A 19,209-nucleotide genomic window follows, 5' to 3' on the forward strand; every position below is an offset into this window, starting at 1 on the left:
ACTGCTGTCAAAGCAGCCTCTCGCCTCCTCTTTGTGTGTGTTTTGTATTAGTGTGTGTGTAATAAGTGTGTAACCGTGTGTGTGTCTGGCTGTTTAGCGAGTGAGACGAGCAGCGCCGCCGATGAATATTTAAACAGAGAGAGAGCGGCATAATTTATTGATGCGTGTGTGTGTGTGTGTGTGTGTGTGTGTGTGTGTGTGCGTGCGTCTCTCCGACCCTGCAGACGCCTGAATACGAGTCGTTTCGTACAGATTATCGTGTTCTGCTTGTAAAAGTTTCAAAGGAATGTTTACACGTGAAAAAAATCGGTTGTCTCTCTCAGCTCTCATCTTCCAAACAGAGCACGAGGTCGTTGTGTTTACTCCTGGGGTCAAAGGTCGGCGAGGCGTCGAGGCAAACGAACAAAAAGGGAAGAAGAAAAGGTTTCCGGGCGAGAGAGCATGTCTCTGTGTGGGAGAGAGGGAGAGAGAGAGAGAGAATAATGGAGGAGGGAATCAGGACGGTTTCAAGGTTCCCCCGTTTTCTGTTCGCTCTCCTCGCTGCTCACACACACACACTAACACACACACTAACACACACACACACACAGTCAGACAAGGTCACACTCACACGCTCGTCTTCACGCTTCGCTGCCAAACCCGTCAACGCTCTCTCTCTCTCCCTTTCTCCCTCTCTCTCCCTGTAATGCAGACACTTGCTCGCCCGCCCACCTGCCCGCCGCTGCTGCAGTTGTCCGACCTCTCTCTCTCTTTAGGGGGGGGGGGGGAGACGAGGAAATCAATTAGACTCCTCCCCCCTCGCCTCCCCCGTCTCCTCTGAGCCGTTTAATGAGGCGTGTGCACGTGACAACGCCACGCAGAACAGCATTTCGGCTTCACGTGCACAAACGTATCAGCACGCTCACAAAGCTCAACACTCGTTTGTCAAGTGGACTCCAGAGACTCTGGAGGCGGAGCTAGAAGTGACAGTGATGTGTCGGTTCCTTTGATTGGTCACCTTCAATGTCACAGTGCGAGGCTAGCGAGGCTAGTGAGAAGAGATGAACCGAGAAGAGATGAACCGAGAAGAGACGAACTGAGAAGAGACGAACCGAGATGAGACGAACCGAGAAGAGACGAACTGAGACGAGACGAACTGAGAAGAGACGAACCGAGATGAGACGAACCGAGAACAGACAAACCGAGATGAGACGAATCGAGAAGAGACGAACTGAGACGAGACAAACCGAGATGAGACGAACAGAGAAGAGACGAACTGAGACGAGACGAACCGAGATGAGACGAACAGAGACGAACCGAGAAGAGACAAACTGAGAAGTGACGAACCGAGAAGAGACGAACTGAGACGAGACGAACCGAGATGAGACGAACCGAGAAGACAAACTGAGACGAACCGAGAAGAGACAAACTGAGAAGAGACAAACTGAGACGAGACAAACCGAGAAGAGACGAACCGAGAAGAGACAAACCGAGAAGTGACGAACTGAGACGAGACAAACCGAGAAGAGACGAACTGAGACGAGACGAACCGAGAAGAGACGAACTGAGACGAGATGAACCGAGAAGAGACGAACTGAGACGAGACGAACCGAGAAGAGACGAACCGAGAAGAGACAAACTGAGAAGAGACGAACCCAGAAGAGACGAACTGAGACGAACCCAGAAGAGACGAACTGAGAAGAGACGAACCCAGAAGAGACGAACTGAGACGAACCGAGAAGAGACGAACCGAGAAGAGACGAACCGAGAAGAGACAAACTGAGAAGAGACGAACCCAGAAGAGACGAACTGAGACGAACCGAGAAGAGACGTACTGAGAAGAGACGAACAAAGACAGGACTAACCGAGATGAACCGAGGCGTGACGAGAATCTGTGAAGGAAATTAGTCATTAGTCAAACTGGCCCTCCCTCCTTGCCTTCCTCCAATCCGTCACTCTTCCTCCTTCCTCGTTTTCAAATTCCATCCTCGTCGCCTCGTTTCTCATCCTGTCACAGAGGACCGCTGAGGACGCTAAACGATTTCCCACCATGCATCATCACACACACACACACACTCACTCACTCACGTTGTAGTAAACCCAGTCGCCTTGACAACAGCACACCGTTTGAGTTTCTGTGTTCATTGACTGACCTGATGGTGGCGCTGCACGAATCATCGGAGGATCAACAACTTCTTTAGGATTCATCCTCTGGGGAACACGAAGGAGACAAAGGAGGAAGTCACAGATATGAGGATAGACCTTCAGGGCACCATGAATCTTCATCTAGTAGCTGTTCAGACACAGATGGTTCATCCAATCACCTGCCTCCTTGTTCCCGCTCCGACGGTTCGGAGGAACAAACCCTCTGGAGGACCAGGTGAGTCCTGGTGGACTCACACAAATCATACACTTCCTGTCCGACACAGTGATTACTCTCCCGTGTGTTACGACAGTGCCCCCTGCTGGCCGTGTTTAGTAAATTCCCTCTGCAGTAATTATTACTAATAAATAATGTTAATATAATGTTTATGAATCTTGATGTTGACCCAGTATTCTCTCTGTGTGAAACTACATGTTTCCTCTTTTTTAAATGATAAATAAAAAATAAAATGTATTAATTTATTAAAAACTAAATATTCAATATACAAAGATACAAATACTCTAGTACCCGTGTGGTATTAGTACTTTGTTTAATTAGTTTGCTGCTTATACCAAATATTTTAATAATTAACACACTAATAAACATGCCAAATGCCTTGTGATAAAGAAAGGTAATATATTAGAAATTATAGAAAATTTATTTTTGGCATTGAATTTGATAACGTGTGTCATATTATATTACTTTATGCGTGTTTATTCTCTGAGAGATCTCATGTAATTGAATGTGACGTCGTGTTTTCAATTAAAAAAAATTCCCGTGACCGGAAGTGTTTGTTGTTGTAGTACTTTCAACATCCGGTGTGAGGACGGAGCTGCCGTTAACTGCACAGTAAACAGTAGTTAGTTGTTAGCTCAGCCAGCTAACGTTATTTTTGCTGTCGAACAGAAAACCGGGAGACGCGCGTGACCGTAGAAGAATAATATGGGTACGTGCTCGTGCCCGTGATGCTTGTGAATGCTCCGACTAGATTGTAATCCATGTTTGCATCCCACTTCGCGAACGTGAACTAGCTAGCTAGCCCAACTTCTGTGGTTGTCAGTTGGACCGCTACGAACCGGACTCCATGTAAATAACGTACATTTGTAGCGTACTTCGGCCTGTGGAAGAGTATATGCAGAATAGAAAATATCATAGTACTTCTTATGAGTCGGCTGTATGTATATTTTAATTCGGCATAGGTGCAACACACCAAGCGGCTGTTTATTTTAGTTAAAAAGCATTGTTGGGTCGTCTTAGCCAACGAGCTAACGCCACTGAGCTAGCCCCCCGGTGGAGTTGTTTCCGTTGCTGCAACCGTATTTGGGGAAAAACCTTCTAGCTTCAGTCAATGTCTAAATCCAGAGTCAAATTCAAGCACTTTTCAAGCATTTCAAGGTGCTTTTCCAGCCCCTTCCAGCTGTGGTTAACCATATATTTGTATCAATCCAATCCTCAGTATTCAGTCTACTTATTATGTCACTTGTTCATGACATTAAATGAGATGTTATTGTCCTCTAAACAACCAACATGATGTTTGGAGACAGCTTTTTACAGAAGGACCACAAATGAAAGGAAAACTAATTCCACTAACAGATCCACAGAAATATAATCACCAACTATTTTCATCATCTGTTCATCATCAAAAGTCATTTTTCATGCAGAAATGCTGTTTTCAGTCCCTCAAATATGGAGATCGTCTGTTACATCACATAGAACAGGCATTTCAAGCAGTTTATTCTAAATCCAAGCACTTTTCAAGGGTTTTCAATTATTTCAAGCATCCGGACATTAACGTTGTTAATGGCTGTGTTGCGTTCAGGTGCGTTCCGTCATTCGGCCATCTCAGATGTTTGACCCATCGTTCCTCCCCAGCCTCGCCTCCCCCCCTCTCCTCCCTGCGCCTCCTCCTCCCTCCTCTCCGCCTGCTGACGGCGGCGATGTGGCAGGTCGCTCGCCGCCAGAGCGTGAAGCATTATGGGATGCTGGAGGACTTTGTTTCCCTGGTGACCGAGGCCGTGCCACAGCTGCTGACGGACCGACAGAGGAGCCTGCTGCTGCTGGCGCTGAGGGCCAAGGTGAGGAAAACCAGCAGACCACATGCCCCCCATGTCCCCCTGATATGAGAGTCCAGGTGGTACAAGAATACAGTAATATAACCAAGAATAAAATCAGATATTTTATATAATTATAGTACTAGATATCTTTAAATACATGAACCAGCAGGCGAATGTTAACCCTGTGAACCCTCTCCAGGTGACCCTCTGTGACTCCGCCCCTCACACCGGCCACGCCCACCTGGATAAAACCCGCTCCGTCTCCGAGGCAACGGTGAGGAACTCACCGATCCCACGATATCACATTCATTCCTCTGCTAGAACGTGAGACTGAGACGGTGTGACCGACATGCAGTGCACTCTGGGAGATGGAGGCCCGGAGCCACACGTGATTAAAGCAGGTGTGTGTTCTGTCAGCAGGCCGATCAGCAGGTGGACTCCTGGTCTTCTTCTTTGGTGATGCTGACCCAGAGTCCGGTGGACCGGCAGCGCCTCCTGCAGGTCAGTGTGGGTCCTCGGGGTTCTCCTCCCCATTAATACTCTGGGTTCTCCTCCTCATTAGTACTCTGGGTTCTCCTCATTCAGGAGGTGTTCGACCACAGCTTTGACTCCGCCCTCCAGTCCCTTCTGTCTGACTTCCTGTCCAGGATCGACCAGCTGTTTCCTGTTCCCGACTTCAAACAGGTCCTCGGTTCATCTTTGCTCACGTGTGTAGATGATAGAATATAAACGCATGTGACATAAAACTGACCTTGACGACACTGGACTACAGTTCCCATCGTGCTTTGGGAGATGTTGACAGGAGGTATCATATTGCTGGCAGGACTGTCTTGGGTGACATCAGAGACACGACGTCCTCTGATGTCACACTGAAGGTGTGTGTTTCAGGCTGCTTCCTGGCTCGACGCTGCCCCCGGGGATCTAGAGGACTGTCTGCAGGAGGCGGACTGGGATGACCTGAGGGGGCTGCTGACCAATCAGAGCTGTGGACTGGGACAGTCAGCCAGCACAGGTACGCCGTCACGTCTTAGTCTCGGGGTTTGAACCGTCATCGTTCTGACCGACGTCTTCTCCTCAGTGGCCCAGGAGACCGAGAAGATCCTCCTCTCAGCCTGGTCCCACCCCCTCTTCACCAGTCTGGCCCATCCGGACCCCCCTCCCAGTAACACGGTGGTCCAATCAGATCCTCTCCCTGTCGTGGAGCTGGTGAAGGTGGAGGTGTCGGTGGCGACGGGGGAAGAGGAGCAGGAGCTGATCCAGGAGACTGTGATTAGTCAGAGCCCGTCACCGGTGGAGCATGAGGTGTCCAATGAGAGCTCAGCAGTGGGCGGAGAGGAGTGTGCTGTCACACCTGTGACAGAGGACGTGGCCAGGTGAGGTGGGAGGTTGACCCGCCAGCAGGTGAAGCGCTCACCTGGTGACTAACTAATGATTCATCACCTGTTTCCTGACAGGCTGAAGGACTCACCTGAGGACTGTGTCGTCCAATCAGAGGACGGAGGTGAGACACGCTGTCTCACACACGCACACACACACACTGATGAACTCTCTGAGGGTCTCCTCTAACCCCCGCCTTTCTTCACAGCCAGCCAATCAGAACAGGCCTGCTCTGAGGTCACCGCCAACGCTCTGTACAGCATTTCCCACAATTCTCAGCGGGTCGCACACAAGTGTCCTCAGTGTGGCAAATGTTTCATCTACCGATCCCAGGTCAGTGTGTACTCGTAGTAGTACTGCATGTACTGTCGTTACAGTATTCCTGGTACTTCATGTACTGGTGTCATCTTAGTGGAAATACTGTAGAAGTACTGTAGGAGTACCAGAAGTACAGTAGTTGTAGTAGGACTGTTGTAGTATTAGAAGTAGTAGATGTAGTACTGTAGTAGCATTCGAGGTAGTATTACTGTAGCGTCAGCAGTGATGTCACTGGGTCCTCCCGTCCAATCAGCTCCGTCCTGTGACCGTCTACAGGTGATCCGTCACCTTCGTACTAACAAGTCCTGCGGGTCGACCTTGACTACGGCGGGAGCAGTGAGCCTGCAGAGTCTACCTGAGAAGGAGGCCCGCCCCCCGGAGCCCCGCCCCCCAGAGCCCCGCCCCTCCAGGAGCCACTCCTGCTTCCAGTGCAACGCCGTGTTTAAGACCAAGCCGGAGCTGCTGGCCCACCAGCGCAGCCACCGGGCCCGGCCCATCTACCAGTGTGGCCAGTGTGACAAGGCGTTCCACCACATGTCCAGCCTGACCAACCACAAGCAGACGCACCTGGACCGAGGCGGCTTCACCTGCAGCAGGTGCGACAAGGTGTTCCAGTCGGCCAAGGAGCGAGACGCCCACCGGCTGCAGCACCGGCTGCCGGACCTCACCTGCACGGTGTGTGACCAGACCTTCAGCTCCCAGACCCAGCTGTTGCGACACCTGCAGACCCATTCGGTGGAGGGGGCCAAGCCCTGCTACAACTGTCGCTTCTGTGACCAGAGCTTCTCAGGTGAGTCCCTCAGGTCCCGAGTCCCCCAGGTCCTGAGTCCCCCAGGTACTGGGCCCTGACATAAGTTCCCTTCCTGCATATGTAAAGACCAACATTCCTCCCCCAGGTGTGACCCAGCTCCGGATCCACCAGCGGACGCACACCTTCCGCTCGTACCAGTGTGACCAGTGCAGCAAGACGTACGGCTCCCTGACCGGCCTCCAGTCCCACCGGGCCAGCCACACCGCCGAGAGCCGCTTCCTGTGTCCGCAGTGCGGCAAGCGCTTCAAGACCCGGGACGGGCTGGAGGGCCACCTGAGGACCCACACCGGGGAGCGCCCCTACCGCTGCCCCTACTGCCCCAAAGACTTCACTGCGCTCGCCGGCCTCAACGTGCACGTGCGGCGGCACACCGGCGAGCGCCCGTACGTGTGCACGGTGTGCGGTAAGGGCTGGCCGTCCGGCGGAGACCTGCAGAAGCACATGAGGACCCACACGGGGGAGCGGCCCTATATCTGCCCGGAGTGTGGCAAGGGCTTCTCCATCTCCTGTCACCTGACCGAACACCGCCGCATCCACACCGGTAAGACCCGCCCACTCTCCGTCTGAGGTCTCACACTGGTCTCAGATCTGTTCTTAAACTCTGATCCCCTTCCCCCCAGGAGAGAAGCCCTTCTCGTGTCCAGAATGCGGGAAATGTCTGAGGAGGAAGTTCGACCTGAAGAAACACATGTTGTCCCACAGCGACGTCCGTCCCTACGGCTGCGTCTACTGTCCAAAGAGCTACACCCGCAAGACGCACCTGAACCGCCACCTGCTGACCCACAGGACAGGGGACAGCGAGGTGACGGAGGACGCCTGATGGACGTCTGTCCTTCTGCCCCATCGGTCGGAGAGAACATTATAATGTCTCACGTTTGTCTGTGTCCCTGAACACTGATTGTTGATTATTGGTTATTGATTGTTACCGTTGTGTTTCTCTGTATAAACGCTGTTGGTTCAGACTCTCATGTGATGTCATTCATACACTCTGTCACATGACAGACCAGGAAGTGTGCGTGTGATCAGAATGATTGATGAGCAGCGGTGTAGAATAAATGCACTCATATATTCATGTTTTAATAATCAATTAATCCTTTAAATTAAATAGTTTTCGTGCAGCAGCAAATCCTTCAGATACAAACAAAAACTAACATGAGAATAATTAAATGTTATTAAAAGGTGATTGGTCATGGAGACGTTCCGCTTCATAATAAACGTATTGATCACCTGACACCATTCTGGACTGGGATTCTGGGAGCACCCCCCCAAATGTCGCCTGTGTGCTAATTGCTGGTGTGGGGTGTGAAGTATGAGGGTCACATGACCGGACGCCGCCCTGCACGTCTCCTCCAGCGGGCGAGACTCTCCCGCTCTCGTATTTGTGTCAGATCTGAACGCTGAGCTGCAGAACCGGTAAGAGATGATTTCATGAGACTTTATTCATATTTACTGTCGTCTGAGAGCCGGTTCTGGTCCCACAGGGTCCCATGTTTGTGGTTCCTTTTGTTCTTGGGACATTTTGGGCTCCTCAGACGGAAAGACCCAGTTTTCTTTTTGGGGGTTTTAGTTTTGTGAAACTTTGTTGCCTTTAATTTTTTTTTCTTCTTTTACATTTAGGACTCATGGAATATAAGTTAAATATTAGGAAAAGTTGTTTCTTCCTACTTCAGTCATTTCCTCACTTGTTGATTTGTTGTGGTAAATGTTTGGGGTTTTTAGTGGTGTTTAGTTTTGCTTCTCTTGTTGACTGATGTCGTTGTCGCTGCTTCTGCTGTTGCCGGAAACAGACGTGGACGATGGCTCCCAGCAGGATGGAAACCAAACCTGTGATCTTCTGTCTGAAGATGCTGCTGCTGCTCTACTGCTTCGTCTTCTGGGTGAACTAACTCTTCTTTTATTAGCATTATCATTATTATGAAATACAGTAAAAACTGCAGATGTGAATGACTTTATTTTTAATTTAACATTTATTAGCTTTGATTCACAAGAGGAGAAAAGTATCAATAAATCAAAGTAATTCCAGTATGGTTGATGAGGTCAGAGGTCATCTGGAGGTTCACTGAGGACCAACGACTCGTTTCTTCTTCACGTCTGTTTGTCACTTTGTCATGTCGCTGTCGGGCTTATTGATGGTCATGTGATGCTGAGTCAGCGCGCACACACTCTTCCGTAACTCTCAGAAATGAAGCGAGGTGATTGGCTGCCAGTCTGACCTGTAGCCGCTCCCCCCCAGGTGACCGGTGTGGTCCTGCTGGCGGTGGGTCTGTGGTGGAGGTTCATGTTGGGCCCCTACACGTTGCTGGTCTCCAGCGGCCCCTCCTACGCCCCCTACGTCCTCGCCGGCACCGGAGCCGCCATCGTCACCTTCGGACTGTTCGGCTGCTTTGCCACCTGCAGGGGGCGCTGCTGGATGCTCCGGCTGGTCTGTTACACCTGAGACACCTCAGTCCTGTATTGCTAGTTGTAGTGAAGTAGTTGTAGTAAGTGTAGTTGTAGTGAAGTAGTTGTAGTAAGTGTAGTTGTAGTGAAGTAGTTGTAGTGAAGTAGTTGTAGTAAGTGTAGTTGTAGTGAAGTACTTGTAGTAAGTGTAGTTGTAGTGAAGTAGTTGTAGTAAGTGTAGTTGTAGTGAAGTAGTTGTAGTGAAGTACTTGTAGTAAGTGTAGTTGTAGTGAAGTAGTTGTAGTTGTAGTGAAGTAGTTGTAGTAAGTGTAGTTGTAGTGAAGTAGTTGTAGTAAGTGTAGTTGTAGTGAAGTAGTTGTAGTAAGTGTAGTTGTAGTGAAGTACTTGTAGTAAGTGTAGTTGTAGTGAAGTACTTGTAGTAAGTGTAGTTGTAGTGAAGTAGTTGTAGTAAGTGTAGTTGTAGTGAAGTACTTGTAGTAAGTGTAGTTGTAGTGAAGTAGTTGTAGTGAAGTACTTGTAGTAAGTGTAGTTGTAGTGAAGTAGTTGTAGTAAGTGTAGTTGTAGTGAAGTAGTTGTAGTAAGTGTAGTTGTAGTGAAGTAGTTGTAGTAAGTGTAGTTGTAGTGAAGTAGTTGTAGTAAGTGTAGTTGTAGTGAAGTACTTGTAGTAAGTGTAGTTTTAGTGAAGTAGTTGTAGTTGTAGTGAAGTACTTGTAGTAAGTGTAGTTGTAGTGAAGTAGTTGTAGTAAGTGTAGTTGTAGTGAAGTAGTTGTAGTAAGTGTAGTTGTAGTGAAGTACTTGTAGTAAGTGTAGTTGTAGTGAAGTACTTGTAGTAAGTGTACTGTGCCGTGTCCCCAGTTCGCCATCATTCTGTCTCTCGTCTTCTTCACTGAACTCGTCGCTGGAATCTCTGGATTCGTGTTTCGCCACGAGGTAAAGACCCTGAAACCAAACGCACATGAAATCACCACGGTAACAGCATGGTGTTGCCCCTGACAACAGCCGTGTGCTGTGTCTAGATCAAAGGGACCTTCCTGACCACGTTCAGCGACGCCGTGATGACGTACGACGGGCGAGACGACCGGAGTCTGGCTGTGGACGCCGTCCAGCGCCGGGTCGGTGTCCTGCTGATCCATGTGATGCACCGAGACCTGCAGACTGCGGACTGCAGACCTGCAGACCGGAGCCTGATGCTTGTGTCTGTGTTGCCGTAGTTACGCTGCTGTGGCGTGTACAACTACTCCAGCTGGCTTGGCTCCGCCTACTTCCCCGTGGGAGGGATTCCTGCCAGCTGCTGCATCAGCTTCTCCGACTGCAGCGCCGCCGAGCTGAGGAACGCCACACTGGCAGCTCGTAAGGTCCACAAACAGGTGAGAGACCCATGACACGCCGCCGCCCCCCCCCCCCCCCCCCCCCCCCCCCCCTTCACAGGTCACTTCCTGTTCCTGCTGGATCACATGACCAGATACTGTGGTGTGTGTGCAGGGCTGCTACGAGCTGGTGACGAACTTCATCGAGGGAAACATGGGGATCATCGCCGGGGTTACCTTCGGCATCGCCTTCTCTCAGGTACTGCACAGTACTCGTACCACATCAGTACTAGTACAGTACTACTGGTGTGGTACTAATATTCTTAATTAATGGCCTTATTGGGAGTGTAATTTCTAACCAACCACAGTTTGTATTTTTCTAAAGCATTGAGGTAATAGTACAAGTACTCCAGTAAAGTGCAAGTCAAACACACAGTGACTGCAGTACCTGGGGTTGTCCTGTAGGGGACAGCACCACATCACATTCTCACATCAACACGTTTCTAAGAAGGAAACCAGGTTTTTAGATCATCAGTGACAGCATACTGGTGGTGCGTCTCAGCAGCCAATCAGGAGTGAGGATTGTAGATGACATCATAGTTTTAGTGGTGACGCTGTGTGTCTTGTCTCAGCTGATAGGGACGTCTCTGTCCTGCTGTCTGTCTCGCTTCATCAACGCCAACACGTACGAGATGGTGTGACAGGTAACACACACACCCACACACACACACACACACACACACACACACAATCCACACACTCACACTCTCTCTCTTTGTCTTCCAGGAAAGACAAGAGGACGCAGGACACTGATTAGTGTACTCGACTCCCCCTGGTGGCTCAGAGATGTACAACATCATCAATAATTTATAATCAATGATCTATTATCATCTATAATCACTGATCTGTAATCAGTGATCAGGTCAGAGAGGTTCAGGGACACTTGAAGCATTCTGGGATCTAAAGTTAATGATGAGGACTGTGCCACATGTTTGAAGGCTGGGGGGTCCACATGGGTACGTATGATGAAGATGAAGATGAAGATGACTCGTCTCTGACCCTAATAAACATGTAATCTGATCTGTTTCTGTGATTCTGTTCAACTAAAAAATAAAATAAAAACTTAAAAAAAACAAACAATCAATGACTCGAATCGAAGCATCAAAGACTTTCGAGAACTTTCCGTGTATCCCCCCCGTGATTGGCTGAGGCTGGAGGTTTGGTCCTTCCCGGTAAGCCCCGCCCCCCCTCCTCCTCCACTGCTGCTGCTGAACAGACCTGCTCACCTCCGTCTACAGGTAGACGAGATTCTTCTTCTTCTTCTCATTCTTCTATCCTTCTTCTCCTCTCCTTCTTCTTCATCTTCTTCTCCTCTCGTCCTTGCGCCCACTAACCGGCAGCCTCCGTCTTCTTCTCTGCTCGTATTTCAGGTCGTCTCCTGGTGGTGAAACCCTTGGCCCGCGTCCTTGGGGGGGGGGGGTCCATGACAACCTGCTGAGTGCACCCACGTGACCCGTGGGGGGGGGGGGGGGGGGCTCAGGAGCCACTTAAGACCTGACCCAAGATCTCATACTAATCCTCTTAGTGGGCTAAGTTTGGACCATGCAGATCGCCGAGTCCTCCACCCAGAAGAACTCTCTGCTGAACGCCATGAACCGCTTCATCGGTGCTGTCAACAACATGGACCAGACGGTGATGGTGCCCAGCCTGCTGCGGGACGTCCCGTTGGACCACCACGAGGCCCTGAGGGCGGAGACTGCTGCCGGAGGCTCCGCCTACTTACCCCAGGACGCCGACATGTACAGCTCCTACGTGCTGCTCAAGTCCTTCCGCAACCACATCCAGTGGGGCGTCCTGCAGGGCGAGGGGGGCGAGGACGGGAAGGGGGGCGAGGAGGACTTGGAGGGGGGTGAGGAGGACCTGGAGAACGTGTTCCACTTCCACCTGAAGGGACTCCACTCGGTTCTGTCCAAGCTGACGAACAAAGCCGACACACTGACGAGCCGCTACAAGGAGGAGATTGGCGGCAGGAAGTGACCTTGTGTGGTCTCCTCCACATCCTGTCTTCACGTCAACCCACTACTCCAAAAACCCAATCTAGACCCATTACTGCCTAAAAACTATAGGCCCATTTCCAAATTGCCATTCATCTCCAAAATTCTTGAAAAAGTTGTTACCAACCAGCTCTCCTCCTTCCTGGCCAATCATGACATCCTAGATAAATTTCAATCCGGTTTCCGTCAGAAGCACTCCACTGAGACAGCCCTCCTCAGAGTCTCTAACGACATCATGATGGCATCTGATGCTGGGGAATGCTCCATTCTGGTACTGCTGGATCTGAGCTCAGCTTTTGACACTGTGGACCACCATATCATGCTAGACAGGCTTCAAGACTGGGTAGGTGTCTCTGGGAACGCCCTGAAATGGTTTTCCTCATACCTATCTGAGAGAAGCTTTACTGTGGCTGCCGGCCCTCACACATCTGTGCCCGCAGCCTTACATTGCGGCCTGCCTCAAGGCTCAGTGTTGGCTCCAATCCTTTGGGCTCTCTACCTGCTCCCCTTAGGCCCCCTAATCAATAGCTTCAAATGTATTTCCTACCATTGCTATGCGGATGATATCCAGCTATATCTATCTTTTAAACCAGATAACTTAGAAAAAATAAATGTTCTCCTCGAATGCATAGCCACCATTAAGAACTGGATGGCAGGCAACTCCCTCCAGCTAAACCCAGAAAAACCTGAGGTTCTCATTGTTGCTGCTGATCCCATCGTAGCCAAGGTGACTGCCCACATGGGGGCCTTAACCTGTAACATCCGCTCCAGCCTGAGAAACCTCTGCGTTTTATTTGACCAAAACATGCTCCTAGACAAACACATCAAAACCCTATCCCGCACCTGCTTCTTCCATCTCAGAAATATTGCTAAACTCAGAACCATGGTATCCCACTCTGAACTCGAACTGGCCGTCCACGCTTTCATCTCATCCAGACTTGATTACTGTAACTCACTGTTTACCTGCCTCAATAAATCATCTCTGGATCGTCTACAACTAATACAAAACGCTGCCGCTAGGCTGCTAACTCGCTCACAGAAGTCCTGCCATATCACTCCTATCCTCCGCGCCCTACATTGGCTCCCCATAGCTTTCAGATTCAAATTTAAAATTCTGGTAACCACCTTCAATGCCCTGCATGGGTCTGCGCATGCCATGTACGAACGTACATACGCAGCCGACCCCGGTTCGAATCCCGGCCGGAGGTCCTTTGCTGCATGTCACATCCCCTCTCTCTCTCCTCATGTTTCCGATCTATCCACTGCTAATAAAAGGCGTCTATGCCTCAAAAAAATCTTAAAAAAAAAAAAACTAAAGGGGACCGAGCCTTTCGTTCGGTGGCCCCCAGACTCTGGAACGCCCTTCCCGCAGACTTGAGAGCCTCTGCGTCGTCTGAAGCTTTCAGGGCGCAGTTAAAAACCTACCTGTTTCGACAGGCCTTTGAACTGCATGGCAGTTAATTACTGTCGTTGTTTTATTCTTGGCTGCTCTTCATCTTTGTATTTACTGTTGTCTTATCATGTTTTGTGAAGCACTTTGTGACTCTGTGCTGTGAAAAGTGCTATATAAATAAAGAATGATTATTATTATTATCATTACACTCAGACTCACAGTCAACGGTGTCCCTGTCGACCGAACTGAACATGTAGTAGAAAATCATCATTTAAGTTCTTAATCGCTAACATCATCAGAGACGGTTACCGTGGTTACCTGTTGTAAATACTTTCACTTTGGGGGGGAGGAAGCAGAGGAGGGGGAGGAGGAAGAGGAGTAATGTCTGATCTGTGATCTGCTCTTCGTCACCAGCAGCTCTCTCTCTCTGACACACATCCAGTAAACCAGCTGTAATCTGACCCCGCCCACTTTATAATCTGGCCCCGCCCACCTGAGCTCCTCTAAACGGATTAACAGAGACAGAGAGAAGAGGGTCCGCAGCAGACCAGGACCACAGGGAGAAGAGGACGTGAGGAGGACCGGCTTCATCTGGATCTGAGAGATACACTGTGGACTGGATTTGTGGATCTGTTTAGCTCACTTAGCTTCGGCTTAGCTTCGATAGCATTAAACTAAAGAAAGTAGCTTTATTAGCGTTTAATTAGCTGGTCTGAATCAAATCTTAGGCCGATTCAAACCTTTATTTGTTTCTAATTACTGATGTGTTGTCCGAATTAAGCCTTAGCCTTAGCTTCAGTTTACTCTTGCTAACTCGGTTAATTAGCCCGGTTCAACCTGGTGGTTGTTCAGAGAGTTAGCCCGAGCTAAATGTAGCCCGTGATAAACTTAGCCCAAGTGAAATTTAGCCTGAATGAAACTTAGCCCGAGTTGAACATAGCCTGAATGAAATTTAGCCTGGTTCTGGTGGTTTAGCTTAAGGCAGATGGTTCCATTGGTCAACGTTGTTTTTGTTATTAACGTTGAAGTAGCTAGCTGCTAGCTCCACAAACGTAATTATCGTATCGTCATGGATTCGGACAAAGAAGAAGCGGATGTGTTTTCGGACACTGACGCTCCTCTGAGAGAAGACGGGGAGGAGCTGGAGGAGGACGAGGAGAAGGAGGAGGACGAGGAGGAGGACGCTCGCATCTTCAACGCCTGGATGCTGCGCTACCGTGCGTCGGAGCAGCCGAGCAGACCTGAAGACGAGGAGGCCGAGGAGGTCGTGGAGGCGGAGCCACCGGTCCGGAGGAGGGCCGAACGCCGGGCCTCGCTGCCCTGTCCGGTAAGACCAGGACCAGCAACTTTAGGAGTTGTACCAGTAACCAACACCAGAACCAGGTCCCCCCCAGTCTTTGTAGCTCTTACCGATCCGGTCCATCAGGTCCAAAGGTAAGCATGCAGACCACGAATCAGACTTCTGGTCTGGTGGTCTGGTTCTTAGACGAGACCAGAGTCAATATGGTCATCACTTACAGACTCCAAGAGTTGGTCCAAATGGGGACCAGTCAGACCAGTTAGACCAGGCCAGTGAGCCGTGCCTGTCTCTCTCTCCAGGCCACGCTGTCGTCCATGCAGCTGTCTCGCCTCCACTCGTCGACCAAGACCCCAGTGACGGCGAGGGTCCTGCTGCACCGCAACTCCTCCCGCAGCCTCCTGCTGTCGCCGCAGCAAGTGGTTGCACCCGCTGCCGCCGAGCGGAGACCCTCCCTCATCCCCACCATCCCCGAGGTCACGGCGCCGGAGAGGCGGGGCCAGTTCAGGAGACGCAACGTCATGTCGCTGGTGGGTGAAGACCGGGGTTAGCACTTTCCAGTATATTAGCAATATAATCTATGCTAAAATAATCTATGCTAAAATAACCTATGCTATGCTGAACTATGCTGAGCAAAACTATGCCAACCTATGCTAAGCTAGTGTGTTTCTGCTGCAGAGCGACGCCGACAGCATCTGTCTGATCTGTCATCACGAGCTGAGAGGAGGAGGGGGAGGAGCCAGAGAGCTGCAGTGTTCACACACCTTCCACAGAGAGGTAACACGCACACACACACACACACACACACACACACACACACACACACACACACACACACAATAAAAACTGTCAACAACTAGAATGTAAACACCCCCCCCCCCCCCCCCCCCCCTCCCCCTCCAGTGTATAGAGGAGTGGCTGTGGAGGAAGCCGTCCTGTCCTACGTGTCACGTTCCGGTGTCTCCTCCTCCGTCGTCCACCTGGACCTCCACCCGGGTCAGAGTCCCCTGAGGGATGGGACAGTGACGTCGTCACACGCGGACGATGACATCAGCAGTGTTGTTGACTCTGTGATGAAGCGGAGAAGCCGATCCGTGTTCACGTAGATCTCTACGCTAACGGAGGCTAACTATGAAGCTAATGTTGAGCACCTCTGTCTCTGACTGGTTTTTAAATAAAGTTTGATTGTGGAGATAGAAAGTGATCTTATGCTGTGTTTAAAGAGAACGTCTACTTCTCAGTACTTGTATTTGATCTAAATGGTGAAAATGAATAAAACGGAGTTTTCTTGCCTCTCGGTCACACAAACATGATTCTTCTTCTACTATCGATCTCCTCCCTGGTGTTGGATGCGGAGGAAACAGCGCCCCCCTTGGTCGCGGTGTGGCCAGAGGCGGTACTGCAGGCGGAAGTGATACACCTGTTGGAACTTAAAACAAACATCTGCGGAGCTTCGGGGAAGTGTCTCGGCAGCCAGACGGACGGAAAGGAGCTCATGGACAAACTGAAGAAGGTTCTGAGCGGCCAGGATGACGCAAACAGCGACGGGACCGGGATCCTGGAGGTGACGGGTCTGGCTACTAGCATCCAGGCTGCTGTTAGCCTGTTAGCTCGGTAGCTTGTTTACTGGGACGCTCCGCCAGTTAAAACCAATTTAAAACGTCCGCTGGTGATTACACCATTTATACCAACCAGTTGCATGTTCTTTCAAAACACCCAAAAAGTTTAATTTTGTGTATTTATACTCGCAGTACTCAATATTTCACTTCAAGAGAAGTAATACCGCGTTTTCCAAGTAAAAGTACCTGTTAAAGTACTCTCTACTTCAGAATATTATATGTGATGTATTTGTATTAAATAACTACTTCCCTCCTGTTTAACCTGTTTTATTATAGTTGTTTAACTGACTCATAAAAGTCAATATTACCCTGAAGGCATCACCTCATTAACATATTCATACGTCTAAGTTGTTCTTCTTCACCTGGCATAAACCGCAGAGAGCCAATGAGGCTTCAACGCTGGCCTTTGGGACCAGGATGAAGGGCTTCGCAGTCTGCTTCGTCCTCGGTGTCTTCTGCTCCATCTTGGTGAGTGTTGCCACGGTAACGGCAGCAGTCCCGTCTTCCTGTCGGTATCCATGGTGATGCCCTGTTTTCTTTTTGCAGGGAAGCTGCATGTTGTGGATTCCAGGCATCGGGCTCGTTGTGTTCGCTGTCCTCTACAGCGTGGGAAACGTCTGTGCTCTGGCCAGGTACCAGAACCAGGGAGCCAGGCTCACACCCAGGCTCAGAACGTGTGGTGTTTTAACTACGTTACCCATCATGCCCGGCTGCTGTTTTCAGTGACACGTCGCTCCCGCTGGTGGAAGTGTGAATGACAGGTTTGAATGTTTTTCAGCACCATGTTCCTGATCGGCCCGTGTCGGCAGCTCGTCACCATGTGTGCCAAAGAGAGAGCGCTCGCCACCGCCATCATGATGGTGAGGGCTGCCACACACACGTGTACTACCGGTAGTACTACTAGTAGTAGTAGTAGTAGAAGTAGTAGTATGTGAGTGTTATGAGTAGTTCAATACTAAAAACACCGTCTCTCTCAGGTTTGTTTGGTGTTGACGCTTTGTGCTGCATTCTGGGTGAGAAACACAAATGCAGCGTACATTTACTCTCTCTCTCTATAAATACATATATATATATATATATATATTGTGTATTTCCACATGATATGTGTTTGTGTTCTGTTTCTCTGCAGTGGAAGAACAACGGTCTGGCTCTGCTGTTCTGTGTCCTTCAGTTCCTGGCCTTCACCTGGTACCACACACACACACACACATGTATAAGTACACACATGTATGTATAAATGCACACCTGTCTGACTGCTGTTGTCTGTCTCAGGTACGGTCTCTCATACATCCCCTTCGCCAGGTAACTTTCATCTACTTCTGTGTCTGATCAGATATCGATGCTAACTGATTAGCATGCTAACGGTCCTCTCTCGGTCTTTCAGGGACGGCGTGAAGAAATTGTGTGCGATGTGCGTCTGAGCCGCGTCCCGTGTTGACCAATCAGGACGCAGAGCTGCCGAGAGGTGTGTATCTGTGCATCCAATCAGCAGCTGATCCCAGGCCTGAAACATTTCAACTGTTCTCTGACAGGAACCTGACGCTCTGTAGTTAGCCGTTAGCTGTTAGCTGCTAGCTTGTTTCCTGTCTGTTCAAACGATTCTTCTCGTATTTATATTTTTATATGCTTTAATGCAGCTGTTTGTATTCAGGGACCAAAATGACGAGGAAGAATTGGTAGCAATTTTAATAACTTCCAGGGACACCTATAACCTCAATCAAACAATCAATGGATTAACGAAGGCAGTAATCAGCAGATGAGTCCAATGAAGGAATGCTGAGTCATGATAATCTGATGGAGATATATAATACTCTAATACTCTACTGAGGTACTTTTACTGAAGGAACAGAGAGTATTTCTACTGTGGGCTGTTTGTACTTAAAATAAAGTATTTCAAGACGTCATACTCGGTGTATTTGTACTTTTACACAATCTGAATAACAAGATTTTAACATTGCTCAAATCACATTTCTACTTAATTTTTCTCATATGTAAATATATTGAAGTAGATTTAAATATATTTAAGTATGGTTGAATACATTTCCAGTAAACGTAGACGTTACTGTTACTTTGTGTTACTTGTTTTTATATGTTTGTTTTTCTCTGCTGATGAACTGACGATCAATACCTGCAGAGTTCTGAGAATACTGATGTCACTCAAACGTCTCAGGCAGGAAACAGCTGTTGAGTTTCCTGTTTGTTTGTTTGTTTGTTTGTGTGTTTAATAAATAAATATTAAACACCGACGAGTGTGTGTGTGTGTGTGTGTGTTTACCTGCTGTCTCTAAGTCTCTAAAGCCTGTAATCTCCGGCCGCTGATTAAACCACACACACACACATGGCGTGCGGGGGTCTCATGTGTCCGAGTCCCTCCAGATGTTGACCTGGTCTCTGTTACACGCTGACATTTAACGCCTTGTCAGCTTCACGTTGCTCGACATTCGCCGAGTCATCCAT

At 49.3% G+C, this 19,209-nt stretch overlaps 5 protein-coding genes across 6 annotated transcripts; all 5 read left to right on the top strand.

Moving 5' to 3' along the window:
• The first annotated feature begins 2,942 nt into the window (after positions 1-2,942).
• Positions 2,943-7,644, top strand: LOC311009932 (uncharacterized protein). 2 transcript variants are annotated; one of them, XM_084004380.1, is made up of 12 exons: positions 2,943-3,068; positions 3,995-4,197; positions 4,376-4,450; positions 4,594-4,677; positions 4,762-4,860; positions 5,065-5,188; positions 5,255-5,549; positions 5,631-5,677; positions 5,762-5,886; positions 6,148-6,661; positions 6,768-7,223; positions 7,303-7,644. In XM_084004380.1, the coding sequence occupies exons 1-12, from the start codon at positions 3,065-3,067 to the stop codon at positions 7,500-7,502; spliced, it is 2,226 nt and encodes a 741-aa protein (XP_083860506.1). In that variant the 5' UTR covers positions 2,943-3,064; the 3' UTR covers positions 7,503-7,644. The 2 variants fall into 2 exon arrangements, with proteins under 2 accessions (XP_083860506.1, XP_083860507.1); XM_084004381.1 differs by having other exon boundaries at positions 4,597-4,677.
• A 333-nt stretch (positions 7,645-7,977) lies between these two features.
• LOC311009599 (tetraspanin-7-like) lies at positions 7,978-11,277 on the top strand. Its single transcript, XM_084003883.1, has 9 exons — positions 7,978-8,095; positions 8,470-8,559; positions 8,916-9,104; positions 9,938-10,012; positions 10,099-10,194; positions 10,294-10,449; positions 10,565-10,648; positions 11,022-11,093; positions 11,176-11,277. Exons 2-8 carry the CDS (start codon positions 8,479-8,481, stop codon positions 11,088-11,090), a joined length of 750 nt encoding a protein of 249 aa, XP_083860009.1. The 5' UTR covers positions 7,978-8,095; positions 8,470-8,478; the 3' UTR covers positions 11,091-11,093; positions 11,176-11,277.
• Positions 11,278-11,898: 621 nt separating this feature from the next.
• LOC311009603 (mid1-interacting protein 1-B-like) lies at positions 11,899-12,463 on the top strand. The gene has a single exon (XM_084003888.1). It carries the CDS (start codon positions 11,992-11,994, stop codon positions 12,424-12,426), a length of 435 nt encoding a protein of 144 aa, XP_083860014.1. The 5' UTR covers positions 11,899-11,991; the 3' UTR covers positions 12,427-12,463.
• A 1,601-nt stretch (positions 12,464-14,064) lies between these two features.
• Positions 14,065-16,299, top strand: LOC311009600 (uncharacterized protein). The gene is made up of 4 exons (XM_084003884.1): positions 14,065-15,163; positions 15,436-15,663; positions 15,812-15,910; positions 16,037-16,299. Exons 1-4 carry the CDS (start codon positions 14,906-14,908, stop codon positions 16,142-16,144), a joined length of 693 nt encoding a protein of 230 aa, XP_083860010.1. The 5' UTR covers positions 14,065-14,905; the 3' UTR covers positions 16,145-16,299.
• Positions 16,300-16,337: 38 nt separating this feature from the next.
• LOC311009602 (vesicle transport protein SFT2B-like) lies at positions 16,338-18,999 on the top strand. The gene is made up of 8 exons (XM_084003887.1): positions 16,338-16,697; positions 17,131-17,220; positions 17,299-17,384; positions 17,531-17,612; positions 17,730-17,765; positions 17,882-17,940; positions 18,025-18,054; positions 18,137-18,999. The coding sequence occupies exons 1-8, from the start codon at positions 16,443-16,445 to the stop codon at positions 18,171-18,173; spliced, it is 675 nt and encodes a 224-aa protein (XP_083860013.1). The 5' UTR covers positions 16,338-16,442; the 3' UTR covers positions 18,174-18,999.
• The last annotated feature ends 210 nt before the right edge of the window (positions 19,000-19,209 follow it).

The sequence above is a fragment of the Eutrigla gurnardus genome (assembly GCF_963514095.1).
Source record: "Eutrigla gurnardus genome assembly, chromosome: 24".
In the NCBI taxonomy this organism is placed as follows: Eukaryota; Metazoa; Chordata; class Actinopteri; order Perciformes; family Triglidae; genus Eutrigla; species Eutrigla gurnardus.

What these genes read in the sequence shown, in the direction of transcription:
- LOC311009932 (XM_084004380.1), top strand. An exon ending in CTGTTCCCGACTTCAAACAG is followed by an intron (nt 4,861 to 5,064) that starts GTCCTCGGTTCA and finishes TGTGTGTTTCAG; the next exon opens with GCTGCTTCCTGGCTCGACGC. An exon ending in GTTTCATCTACCGATCCCAG is followed by an intron (nt 5,887 to 6,147) that starts GTCAGTGTGTAC and finishes GACCGTCTACAG; the next exon opens with GTGATCCGTCACCTTCGTAC.
- LOC311009602 (XM_084003887.1), top strand. Translation starts at nt 16,443, where the DNA reads ATGATTCTTCTTCTACTATCGATCTCCTCCCTGGTGTTGGATGCGGAG. An exon ending in CGCTTTGTGCTGCATTCTGG is followed by an intron (nt 17,766 to 17,881) that starts GTGAGAAACACA and finishes GTTTCTCTGCAG; the next exon opens with TGGAAGAACAACGGTCTGGC. An exon ending in CAGTTCCTGGCCTTCACCTG is followed by an intron (nt 17,941 to 18,024) that starts GTACCACACACA and finishes TGTCTGTCTCAG; the next exon opens with GTACGGTCTCTCATACATCC.
- LOC311009603 (XM_084003888.1), top strand. Translation starts at nt 11,992, where the DNA reads ATGCAGATCGCCGAGTCCTCCACCCAGAAGAACTCTCTGCTGAACGCC.
- LOC311009599 (XM_084003883.1), top strand. Translation starts at nt 8,479, where the DNA reads ATGGCTCCCAGCAGGATGGAAACCAAACCTGTGATCTTCTGTCTGAAG. An exon ending in GCTGCTGGATGCTCCGGCTG is followed by an intron (nt 9,105 to 9,937) that starts GTCTGTTACACC and finishes CCGTGTCCCCAG; the next exon opens with TTCGCCATCATTCTGTCTCT. An exon ending in TCGGCATCGCCTTCTCTCAG is followed by an intron (nt 10,649 to 11,021) that starts GTACTGCACAGT and finishes GTCTTGTCTCAG; the next exon opens with CTGATAGGGACGTCTCTGTC.
- LOC311009600 (XM_084003884.1), top strand. Translation starts at nt 14,906, where the DNA reads ATGGATTCGGACAAAGAAGAAGCGGATGTGTTTTCGGACACTGACGCT. An exon ending in GGGCCTCGCTGCCCTGTCCG is followed by an intron (nt 15,164 to 15,435) that starts GTAAGACCAGGA and finishes CTCTCTCTCCAG; the next exon opens with GCCACGCTGTCGTCCATGCA. An exon ending in GACGCAACGTCATGTCGCTG is followed by an intron (nt 15,664 to 15,811) that starts GTGGGTGAAGAC and finishes TTTCTGCTGCAG; the next exon opens with AGCGACGCCGACAGCATCTG.